At 37.9% G+C, this 12886-nt stretch overlaps 2 protein-coding genes across 5 annotated transcripts in view; both read left to right on the top strand.

Annotated features, from left to right (window-relative positions):
• Positions 1–12886, top strand: part of Poln (DNA polymerase nu) — a 130599-nt gene that overhangs the window by 81923 nt on the left and 35790 nt on the right. The window lies entirely within an intron of this gene.
• LOC110294700 (nuclear cap-binding protein subunit 2-like) lies at positions 4433–4900 on the top strand. Of its 2 annotated transcripts, XM_021163102.1 has the most exons (2): positions 4433–4550; positions 4713–4900. In XM_021163102.1, exons 1-2 carry the CDS (start codon positions 4433–4435, stop codon positions 4898–4900), a joined length of 306 nt encoding a protein of 101 aa, XP_021018761.1. The 2 variants fall into 2 exon arrangements, with proteins under 2 accessions (XP_021018761.1, XP_021018760.1); XM_021163101.1 differs by having other exon boundaries at positions 4433–4900.

Genomic DNA, 12886 nt, shown 5'->3' with positions numbered 1-12886 from the left:
GTCTTCATCCAAAGGCTGCTAGTGGAAGACTGACTTCCAGGCAACTAGGGTGAGGATCTTATACCCACACCCACAGTGACACACCCATTCCAACTAGGTCACACCTATTCCAACAAGGCCACACCTTCAGATGGTGCCACTCCCTGGTCCAAGGATATACAAACCATCACAGGGCAGTATCATCCATACTTTCTATAACACAAAACTCTCATGTCATATACAGCTTTTCCACTCAGACCTGTCTATCCCCAACTTGGAACAGGAATCACATCCTGCAAACTAGTCCAGTCCCTTTTGCCCACCTGACTGCATTCCACCTACTACACCCCAAGACACCTCAAGATGCCACCATTCTTTCTCTCCCACACCCTGATATAGCCATAACAAACTCAGAACTAACAAAGGGAGTCCACATGCCCAGATCTCATCAAAGGAATACCAGTAATATGAAAGATAAAGCCAGTATCTTTCTCCAATACCTATTAGTGTATAGAAATGCTTGCCAATGAGAATACCCAGAACTCCAAACACAAAAGTTAAAGGCACAGTCATAAATCTCAAAAAAATCAAGTATAAAGGAAACACAAAGAAATAGCTCAATGAACTCAAGGAGAAAGGACTTAAAGAAAATAAATGCCAGATTGATGCCCAAGAAAACACAAGCATTAGGCTAATGGAAATGGTAAAGACAACCTAAGACTTGAACAGAATTCAGAATTCAATCAGGAAAGAGAAACATAGAAGAAGACTGAAGATGAAATTGAAAAACCCAGAAGCCCAACTAGAAAACTCAAAGGAATCAAGCAGACAACAGAAAATGAAGTCTCAAAGATAAAAGAGAGGATCTAGATCAAATAATCAAGGAACATGAAAAAACTATAAAGACAAAACATATTGAAAGGTACAAGAGGAAAAAAAAGATTAGTCACATATACAGGAAACTCCATCAGAATAATAGCTTATTTCTCAGAGGAAACTTTGAAAGCCAGAAGAGCCTGGAACAATGTATTCCAAGTCCTAAACCAATGCATCCAGCTAAACTATCTGCCATGATTGAAGGAAAAGGAGTTCCCCATTACACAAACACTCTGAGAAAACCTCTATCCAACAAACCAAACGTAAGGGAAACGCAGGTACTTGAATATAAGGTACTTGAAAATAAGGTACTTATTGAAATTTAGTAATTGAAAATAAGGTACTTGAGACTGAAGAGAGCTATGAATGTAGGAGAGTGACCATAGAAAGAAAAACAAAAGAATAATTATTTCAACACAGAATGTCACTGAGAACACAGCAAATCATAAGTAAAAATGATGAACATAAATAGTACATTTCAATCATAATTTTAAATATTAATGGCCTCAATTCTCCAATCAAAAAATCACAGACTGACTGAATGGATCAAAAAACAGTCTCTCTTTTGCCTACAAGAAACACCTTTTAAAACCTTAGGTTTTTTTTTTGTTTTTCTTTTGTTTTGTTTTGTTTTAGTTTGGTTTGGTTTTTCGAGACAGGGTTTCTCTGTGCAGCCCTGGCTGTCCTGGAACTCATAGACTAGGCTGGCCTCGAACTCAGAAATTCACCTGCCTCTGCCTCCCAAGTGCTGGGATTAAAGACGTGCACCACCACGCCTGGCTAAAACCTTAGTTTTAAAGGAAAGTACCTATCACCTTAGAGTAAAAGGAGGAACAAAAGTGTTCCAACCAAATAGGATTCCAGAAAGTGATGAGCTTTTTAAAGAAAAGAGCCCATTGTGAGCAACTCTAATCCCTAGAGGAGGGAAGAGACACCACCTAAATTTTTAATTAACTTGTAGTCTAGCAAGGCACACTAAAGCTCAAAAGAGCTCCCGTACATAACACATTCTTCATTAGGTCTCCTATGAGTCTGTGAGTGTCTAGGAATAGACATCAAGGCTGAAGACAGACTGACAACTATGGGAAATCAACAGAAGGCATTCCATTTTATAATGTATATAAAATTATATATATTATATATAATTATGTATATATGTAATATATATTCTTTCCTAAGATCTAATATATACATATATATGTATGTGTGTGTGGTGTGTGTGTGTGTGTATATATATATATATATATATATTATATGTACATATATAATGTATATATTATAGATAATGTACTACCATGCTCAACCTATTTTTAGCATATATATTGTATATATTATATACATATTATACATATAATATGTATAATATTACATATGTAATATTATATGTAATGCTAAAAAATATGTCAGGCATGGTAGTGCATGTCTTTAATCCCAGCATTCAGGAGCAGAGGCAGGCGGATTTCTGTGAGTTCAAGGCTAGCTCAGTCTACATAGTGGCACTCTGTCTCAATAAACAAAAACAAAAACAAACAAAAAACCAGCTAAATATTTTAGATGAAAAAGTGGGCTCTAAGTGCTAATTTTAAGAACTTTAAGATGAACTTTAAAAAAAGAAGCTCTATCATGCTAATGTGCAATAAGATGATTAGAAATAGCAATAATGTTCTGTATGTTATAAAAGATAGGACTCTAAATGTTTTGATCATATAAAATGAGTCTTTTAGGATGCATATATTTAATTATATATATTTAATCTGGTTTGAACAATGTTGAGTGTATGCAGGGATATACACACTACATTAATATATGTGATTTTATGCTTTCATTTGTCATAAAAGTAATTTGCAGTAAATTTTTATGATGTGTAGGGAGGTATAGGCTCTCAAATAAATCATTTCTTTCTGTTGGAAAAAAAGAAATGTAAATAAAGAAAATATCTAATTAAAATTAAAAATAAATAAGTAAATAAATAAGCAAATAAATAAAAAAAGATATATGAACACTATAGGAAGGGATAATTAAAGAAAGGGATAATTAAGAGATAATGAACACTGTAGATAGGAATAAGATCATTAAAGTGAAGAATACCATACCAGAACAATAACAAAAAATGTAGCATGGGCCAAATGTGGTGACAGATACCTTTAATTCCAGTACTTGGGAAGCAGAAACAGGTGGATTTCAATGAGTTCAAATCTAGCCTGATCTACATAGTAAATTCCAGACCAGCCAAGACTACATAGTGAGTCCCCATTTCAAAAACAAAAAGAGGAAGGAGGAGGAGGAAGAGGAAGAGGAAGAGGAGGAAGAAGGAGAGGAGGAAGAGGAGGAAACAGAGGAAGAGGAGAAGAAGAAGGAGGAGGAAAAAAGTCACCTTAGAAAAATATCCATTAATCTATGCCAGTATACAGAGATAAGAATGAGACACAAAGAGAAAAAGAGCATGGATCACTTAAAACCCATACATGGGATAAAATAAAATAGGTCAACTTCCACAAGAAGAGAAGAGAATGAAGGTAAGGTATAATAAATATGGCTGAAAACTTTCAAATATTTATTAACAAGAATCATATATCCAAAAAGCTTTAAAACATTCCAGAAGAAAGTAAAATTTGTAAAACCCAAAGACATCAACAGAGGAATGGATACAGAAAACGTGGTACATTTACACAACAGAGTACTGCGCAGCTATTAAAAACAATGAATTTATGAAATTCTTAGGCAAATGGATGGATCTTGAGGATATCATCCTTAGTGAGGTAACCCAATCACAAAAGAACACACATGATATGCACTCACTATAAGTGGATATTAGCCCAGAAGCTCGGAATACCCAGTATACAACTCAAAAAACACATGAAACTCAAGAAGGAAGACCAAATTGTGGATACTTCAATCCTTAGAAGGAGGAACAAAATACCCATGGAAGGAGTTACAGAGACAAAGTGTGGAGCAGAGACTGAAGGAATGACCATCCAGAGACTGCCCCACCTGGGGATCCATCCCATATACAACCACCAAACCCAGACACTATTATGGATGCCAACAAGAGCTTGCTGACAGGAGCCTGATATAGCTGTCTTCTGAGGGGCTCTTCCAGTGCCTGACAAATACAGAGGTGGATGCTATCAGCCATCCATTGGATGGAACACAGGGTCCCCAATGAAGGAGCTAGAGAAAGTACCCAAGGAGCTAAAGTGATTTGCAGTCCCATAGGAACAGTAACAATATGAACTAACTAGTACCCCCAGAGTTCCCTGGGACTAAACCACCAACCAAAGAAGACACATGGTGGGACTCATGGCTCTAGCTGCATATGTAGCAGAGGCCTAGTTGGAGGAGAGGCCCGGTCCTGTGAAGGCTCTATGCCCCAGTCCTGTGAAGGCTCTATGCCCCAGTATAGGGGAATGCCAGGGCCAGGAAATGGGAGTGGGTGGGTTGATAAGCAGGGTTGGAAGGGGAAGGGGGAGGGGGTTTTCGGAGGGGAAACCAAGAAAGGGGATAACATTTGAAATTTATTTAAAAAAAAAAATCTGTCTCCCTGCCATGGCCTTGTCATGTTTCATGTTTCTGCATCATGTTGGGTGGCTTACTGAAGGCACTGAGCAGTGACTCCTATGTGGAACTCAGCGAGTACCAGGACCAGCAATTCCAGGGCGACAATGAAGAACAAGAAAAGTTACTGAAGAAAAGCTGTACATTGTATGTTGGAAATCTTTCCTTTTATACAACTGAAGAACAACAGATTTACGAACTTCTCAGCAAAAGTGGTGATATAAAGAAGATCGTCATAGGTCTGGATAAAATGAAGAAAACAGCATGTGGATTCTGTTTTGTGGAATACTATTTAAGAGTAGATGTGCAGACTGCAATGAGGTACATAAACGGAACTCGTCTGAATGACCGGATCATATGGACAGACTGGGATGCAGGCTTTCAGGAGGGCAGGCAGTATGGACGTGGATGGTCTGGAAGTCAGGTTCAGGACGAGTATTGGGAGGACTACGATGCTGGAAGGCTATGGAAACTGGCACAAAAACAGTGAGTGCGGTGAGCCCCAAGTACACAGCTCACAGTACATCAACACAGTGGTGATGCTGGAGAACAGTACCCAAGGTCTCATCAGTGTCTCTGTTGTACTGGAAGCCACCTCTGGCTTTCCTCTGAAATATTAAAAGACATGATCCAAAGAATGCCTTTAACTCTAGTCTTATTAGGATGATTTTCTGTTAATAGGTCAAAAAGCTCTACCCAGGCAACAGATACAATCTGTCAGCTGGATACCACACTTTTAGGGAGACTGGACAAAACATCAGAATTGACTTTTACAAGTAGGTAGGTAATCTTCATGGGGACTGAGATGATTTTCTTCTACATTTTAAGTTTTCATATTTATCAGTGAGGTTTATGTAGCTTTGCTCTAAATTAAGAACAGGTGTTTGACAACTGGATTTGCCTTTTATATTTCAGTATAGTTGGCACCAATCCAGCCTTAAATGATCCTGGGCATGCTACCTACTTCTATGCTTCATGCATTAGGATACTATCAGGACTTGAGTATTCACTAAAGACATTTCTCAAAAGATGCAAATGTTTCACTGAAAGTTTAAAACAATACGAAAACAAAGACCTTGTTATACAGAGAGCCTCTGATATCCTAAGTAGGGAGGACACTGTCAGTAGGGAATGGAATGAAAAACACTGCCTTAATATGGAAGCTGAGATTGGAATCATTAAATTATTTCTTCCCATTTTCAAAAGGACCTTAGAATAGAGTGGGCTTTAGAAAAGAGGCTGAAGCAAGACGACCAAAAGTTCAAGGCTAGTCTGTGGAGTCTGCCTCAAAATAGAAACATAAAGGAGCTAGGGAAGGGTCCCAGGACATAGTAAGTTAAGGACTTATTATGTGAGTGCTCCTGGCTTTAATCCTTGGGATTAAACAATAAAAGAGTCTGGAAATTGGGAGAGTATTTAACAACCGAAAGCCTCCTCTAGGAACGTCTGTTATAACTGATACACATATTTTAGTCTTTTTTCCCTGAAATTATGCTTACTGAGATCCACGTATTAATAAGAGGTCAGTCTCTACAGGCGTCTAGAGATTTTTTTCATTTTCTTTGTGTTATTATATATGAGTAACTTTTTTGATACAAGAAGTAAATCTTTCCATGTTACTTTGTTACTAAAGCATCTTGTAATTCTCACTAGTTTTCATGGTTGGGTCAGAACATCTTTGATGCTGTATTAAGTGTGGTTTTCTTGGAGCTGTAACAACTGTAATGTTTAGGAAGCCCGTTTGCAAACACTCAATGAAGAGACACTCAAGTTTTAAAATAAAGCTTTTTATACTGTAGCTTGAACTGTTTATCATACTTTTCTTTTTTTTTTTTTTTTTTTTTTTTTTTTTTTTTTTTTTTTTTGGTTTTTTGGTCTTTTTGGTTTTTCAAGACAGGGTTTCTCTGTGTAGCCCTGGCTGTCCTGGAACTCACTTTGTAGACCAGGCTGGCCTCGAACTCAGAAATCCACCTGCCTCTGCCTCCCAAGTGCTGGGATTAAAGGCGTGCACCACCAACGCCCGGCTTTCATACATTCTTTGTAGTAAAATATAAGTCAGATTTCAATAATCTATGACTCAAAACAGTGGGAATTTTATCTTCTCTAACAAGTTTCAATAAAGTTAGACCAACTTTAAAAAAAGAAAATATCTAATAAAACACACACACACACAACCCAAAGACAAAAAGAAAATCTTAAAAATCAGCAATAGAAAAAAAAATCAGCAATAGAAGACAAGACACATTGGCAAAGGAACAATGGTATTATTACAGCAAAAACAGAGGTAGAAGATAATTTCCAGAGTTCCCAAATAGTCTGGGATTTGTCATCTATGAAGTTACAAAAAATAAAGCAAAACAAAGACATTCCTCAGACCTGCAGAAATATGAGTTTGTCTAAGTACTTCTTCACTAGTAGGATGACTTAAAGAATGTTCTTCAGGCTGAAGAGAAATGAGGTCACACAAAGCCCCAAGTCTTCATGACCAGCATACTAGAATGAGCAGAGATGAAACATGCTCACTTTTATTTTACATAACCTGCCTTACGTATCTCATGGTTTTATAAATGTGGTTTATATATAACACTTGAATTCTGCAATACCTTTTTTAAAGTTTCAAACACAGATGGAAGTAAAAGTAAAAAGGGCAGGCAGGAGCACAGTGGGATTCTGCAGGTGTACGACAACAGCCATGAAGTAGAGAGGTGCTTAGATGTAGGTTGTCAGGTCTTAAAGATGCATATATAATTTCTAAGGTGAGACAATGCTAAAGGAATGACAGCTAAAATATTAATGGGAGGAGTAAAATGAGGTATCAAAAAAATCTTGTGGTTCACCTAAAATAATTCAAGGAAGGAGGAACAGAAAACAAAATGCAGATAGGGTAAATAAAAACAAATATCAAGATGGAAAGATTAAACTTAATAGTTATCAATAAACATTAAATATAAATAAGATGAAAGCTCCAGTTAAAAGGCACAAATAAATATGTATCATGTAATCATAAATATATTATTATGCTTCTCACTGCCCAAAAGTAGGGATGGAGGGGCATTCAAAATCACTAGCAAATGAAAACATATTTCTCTCTCCTTTTAAAGAAACCTTCCCCTAATATCTTGTAATTACTGTATTATTGGCCCAGTGTCGTTTTTCTACTGGACAGACAGAGGCACTCAGACCCCAGATAGACTGTGCACTTCTCCCTGCTTTCCAGGAAGCTGTCAGGGGAGTGACAGCTGATGTCGTGGGGTTTGCATTGCCCCACTGACCATGCCAGCCAGGTCTGAGGAGTCATTCTGTCAGTGACTAGAACTAGAGCGTTGCTCTGCTCATGGACTGATGCTTTTCTTCCTTTGCTTGGCCTACCCTTGTCTCTATTTCTCACGCATACTTTAAGACCTTAGTAGAACAAAAATTCCACAACCACACACTAGGGATATATAGCTTTCTTGGTACCCTGGTTCAGTCCTCAGTAAACTAGCCAAGGTGGTTTATGCTTACAGCCCCAACATTCAGGAAGTAAAGGCAAGAGGGTCAGCACTTCACAGTCATCTTCAGCTATGTGAGTTTGAGGTCAAGGTGACTACATGAGAGTCTCAAAGATAAAACAAAATATAAATAAATCCCAACAGCAGCAGTAATAACAAATTTATGTATATACAGTTTTTAAAGGAGAGAACTAGAGTCAAGCATGTTAATGAAAGGCTGTAATTCCATCACTTGGGATGTGGAGGCAAGAGAATCAGAAAAACAAGGTCATCCTTGGCTACACAGCAAGTTTTAAGCCAGCCTGAGCTAGAGACTGGGAGGGGCAGAAAATAAAGAATAATTTTTATTTTTCATATATTTTTACTAGATAATTTTAAAATGTGAAACAGAAAAATGTCAGGTTAGATAAAAAGACTATGCTTAACTATAATACTCATTACAAGGCAAGGCATAATTTGAAAATAAGTGCTAAACATAAGGAAACTAATGTACTACGTTCATATCAAAGTAAACAAGACAAAAACTGTTGCCAGTAACTAAACAAAACATTTCATAATGGTAAAAGATGGATTCATAGGAAGATGCAACAATCCTCAATTTGAATGTACCTAACAAAGCAATCTTCAACTCAAAACACTTGATGAAAGCTAGGTATTTTAGCATACATCTGCAATGCCAGCACTTCAGAAACTGAGGCAGGAAATCCCAAGTTCAAGGCTAGCCTGAGATACATAGTGAGATTCTTTCCCAAAAATAAAATACTTGATGCAAAAACTGACAAAACTAAAAACAGAAATAGGAAGTACAACTCATTAATTAATTAATACTGGGAAAGTCTCATTGCTTTTGCCAGAGAAATTTCTCTTAAAATAAATATTAATAAATATGCTGTACTGTATTCTTTTAATTATAGTTCTTTTAATATACAGTTTATGCCACTGGTGTCCAGCTATGTGCATTGTTAAACAGTATTCTTTCCAAAGCCCTTCCATAAGAAAATTCTGCTGTATTCATTAATTGCAGCCAAGAACTCCTCAGGAGTGATTCAATTTCATACACCAGTTTGTTTCGGTTTTGGTTTTTATTCAAACCAAAGTATCCTCCTGAATAGTATTATTTAATCTTCCAGATTCTTCTATTGAAGAGTTGATTTAGGGATAACTGAACTTCAGTCCCACCATGCTTTTAACCACCAAACCATCTCTCTAACCCTGTATTTGGAATTCTCAAAGAAACTTGGCAGAAAAGATGATCAATGCTTACATGGTACTTTAAAGAGGGGACTATTAGACAGCTGATACACTGGAAAATGTGGAGACAGATCCAGTGGGAGCCACATAGAAAATCCAAGAAGGACCAGGCCTACGCCAAAACAAGCCTAAGTTCCTCCCTTAAGTTGCTCTTGTCATGTATTTTTGTCACAACAAAATAATACAGAAAATTTGTACAAAGAGGTAGAGCTGGGACTATGACAAACCTGACCATTTACCAGGATTAATGGTGAAAAATATAGAACTGAAGAGTAGAAAAATCCCTAAATTGCTGTGGGAAGAACTTTCTAGTCCATTCTAGTGCATGTGTAGAAGACCAGAAAGCTGAAAAAAAAAAAAAATATGGGCAGTAGAGTCCCGGCTCATAAGGTTTCCAAGGTGAACAAGCACTCTGTTGGAAACTGGGGTAGAGGTTACTAGTGTTACATTTCTGGCAAAGGATCTGGCTGTAGCTTGTCTGTGTCCTGAAAATTTGAATGAGGCTGAATTAAAAAATAATGGACTCTCTCACTTGGAGGAACTTTTAAGAAGCACAGTATTTGAGTTAAGTCATGGTCTGTGTTCTCTCCACTTGCTGAGGTTTAGAATGAAGGTAAAGAAGGAAGGTATAGAAAATGGGAAGTGTGGGGAGCAAAGAAGTGAGTATAAAGTTGGAGACAGGGAAAATATGGAGAAAGCAGCTGTAACTGATAGAGTGCTGATAAAGAGAAACCTGAGGTTCTGCATTGGAACAACAGGGAAGATGCTCCCAGGCCACACTCCACCAATCAAAGACATCAGTGTCTTCTGAAAATGAAAACCCATCAGAAGGGAAGAGTGAGCTGAACAGCTGAAGGGGTTCTGTACTAGAAAACAACAGTTTTCAGGAAGTGTTTTTTCCTGGTTCAACTACCAGGGCACATAGAGACTACTACAGCTATAGTAGAAGGGAGTCCGACGACATCTGGAACTTGGCAGCAGCAAAATGCTGGAGTGAGGGTGTCATGGAGTCTTTCATCAAGGAGGGTCAGATCCTACAAGAAGATTCTGAAAGGCCATTCTATAAGCCTGTAAAAGCAAAGCCTAAATTGTAGTGAAAACCCAGGTATAGTGGAGGTCTTAGGACAGCTGCTGAGAAAAGCTACATAAATGGAACTAGCCTAAGAGGCGACAGTGCTATAGGTGGCAAAACTGGGGGTGGGGCTACCCAAGCCCATTGAATCCAGATGATGCCACAGATATAGATACAGATACAGACACAGATATAGACACAGATACCGAACATGGAGATATAAGACTTGATGTTTGCCTTGCTGGATTTTGGTATTCCTTTGGTCTGATCTTCTCTTGTTTGCCCCTGCCACCGTTTTACCATGTGAGAGTGGGAATATTTACTCTGTGATATTTGTATATTGGAAGTATATAACTTGCTTGTTGTTATTTATTATTATTATTGGCTTATAGATAAGAGATTGCCTTGAGTTTCAGAAGAGTAGACTTGAATAATATTGAAACTGTTAAGAGACTTTTGAGGAGCTTTGCGTTATGAGATGACCATGAATCTACTGGGGCAAGAGATAGAATGTATGATTTAGAAGTGATATATTTAGGTGTCAGGTGGACAAGGAGTGGACTTGAGGCTAATCATCATGGTTAACTTGACCATATTTGGAATCACCCAGGAAACAAACCTCTGGTGTTAATCTCACCAGGCAAGAGTAAAAACCACCATTCAAATGAAAGCCAATTAAGCAAGCTTTATTTATTGTGCATAAGACTGACTCTCTCAGACAGCAGCTGTGTGGGTTAACTATTCAGGCTTCCTTTTATAGGGAGAAAGTGTAAACTGGAGTTTTGCAACAAGGACTTTGCAACCGAATTTTACAGAAGCAGATAGCAGATTAGATTATTTGACAGGTCATCTTGGCCAAACATCTCAAGGTTCCTTGACCAAATACCTTATCTAGTTAGGGTACAGTACATGTGAGTCAAACTTTAATTTTATAGCAAATAGAAACAACATATTCTGACCTTATAACAAAATGGCTTTTTACCCTAAGATGAAATCAGGCTGGTCCATGACTGGGTATATTTGTGAGGTCACTTCAAGAGTTATTTAATTGAAGAGGTAATATCTCCTCTAAGTGTGAATGGGAGCATATATAGATTGAGGTCCCCAATAAGAAGGAGAAAACCATTTGAACACCAGCGTTTGTCTTTCTCTGCTTCCTGACTGTGGACAGGATATAATCAGTTGCTTCACACTTCTGCCACTATGCTGTCCCCTCAAACCATGAGCTAAGACATACTTTTCCTTAAATTGCTTTTGTCAGAGCAATGAGAAAAGTAATTTACACAGGAACCATGAAGGTTCTCCCATTCCCATGAAGTCCATGGGAGAGTGGCTTGCATATACTCTGATAGGTCTGTCCTAATTGCCCTTAAGTTGGACCTAGCCCCATACTGCAGAAGCTACCCTGCTTGCAGGAATGACCTTATGGGAAGAATAGAGTAGAAAGCAATGCCCCTGTGGTCAGGCAGTCCTAGAAGAACTAAGCTGGAACTGAGCAGGTAGTGACCTATCACCCAACTAGTCACTTAAGTCTATTCTCTGGAGGTAGCAACTAGAGACTTAACCTTCTGCTTTCCAATGAGGGACCCCTAAGGTTAGAGTCTGTTTCTCTTTCTTATTCATGGCTCCCAGAAGACCCTTTCTTCAAATCTGGTTCTCTCTGGCTGGGCTCCAGGTCAGCTATACCGTTTGCTACTTGTATGACTTCATTTGTTTAGGAAGGACCTTGCAGTTCTTGAACTATCAGTCCCATTGACTCTCAAGTGACTTCTCTGCCACCAGCCAAAAATCAGGCATTGTACTTGAGCATAAAATACTAAGGTAGTCTATGAAGTTCAGAACCAGACAAGCCACTGTCACTATGGCAATCCTGCTTGCTCCAGCAAAGTAACATAAGCAAACACTACAAAGTAGGAAGCAAGCCATAATTTTATGGATGCTGTGATTTCTGCCCAGGAAGCTGAGAGAATCAATAAAGGGGAAGCCCTTGACAATGCTTGGGTCCAGAAGCTAAACAGGACTAAATTAATGTGCTAAGTCCAGCTCCTAAGTATAAACAGTCATAGTTCTAGAGAATGAAATGGGAGAAAAGATACAGTGAAAAAGGTAAAAATACTCATGGTATGGTGAATTTTAAAAGTGTAAGATTCCTGGTGAAAAAAATGAAAATTAGAAAAGCACAAAAAATGAAGAGAAAACCTGAATTTTATTAACACATCCCCTGTTTTTACATTGACATAGAAATGTCTACTAAACATGCCCAAACATACTATAGATTATTTCCAGTGGCCTACAACTAATCTGCAGGTTATGATGAAAATCACAAAAAATGATTAATAAGACTGACCTCATAAATATTAAAGTATAAAGGCATAGTTGCTAAAAACATGATCAGTTGCTAAAAACGTGATCACTAGAAAAATAACATTTATATATAGATCCACACATGCATTAAACTTTAGTATGCAGTAAAGAAGATATTGATTTAATGAAAGCTCAAGTGATTTATTAGTCAGCAATAAGCTGCAGTTCTTTTGTTTGTTTTGCACTGGAGGTTTAACCCAGGACCTTTCCATGCTAGGCAAGCACTTTACTGCTGAGTTATAGCCCCAATTCATTCTGGGCTGGGGTGGGCTGTGCTGTGCTGGGCTGTTCTGTGCTG

This window comes from Mus caroli, chromosome 5 (genome assembly GCF_900094665.2).
Source record: "Mus caroli chromosome 5, CAROLI_EIJ_v1.1, whole genome shotgun sequence".
In the NCBI taxonomy this organism is placed as follows: Eukaryota; Metazoa; Chordata; class Mammalia; order Rodentia; family Muridae; genus Mus; species Mus caroli.
Note: the sequence above shows the minus strand (reverse complement) of the source record. Positions and strands in the feature narration are given on the sequence as shown.

What these genes read in the sequence shown, in the direction of transcription:
- LOC110294700 (XM_021163101.1), top strand. Translation starts at nt 4,433, where the DNA reads ATGTTGGGTGGCTTACTGAAGGCACTGAGCAGTGACTCCTATGTGGAA.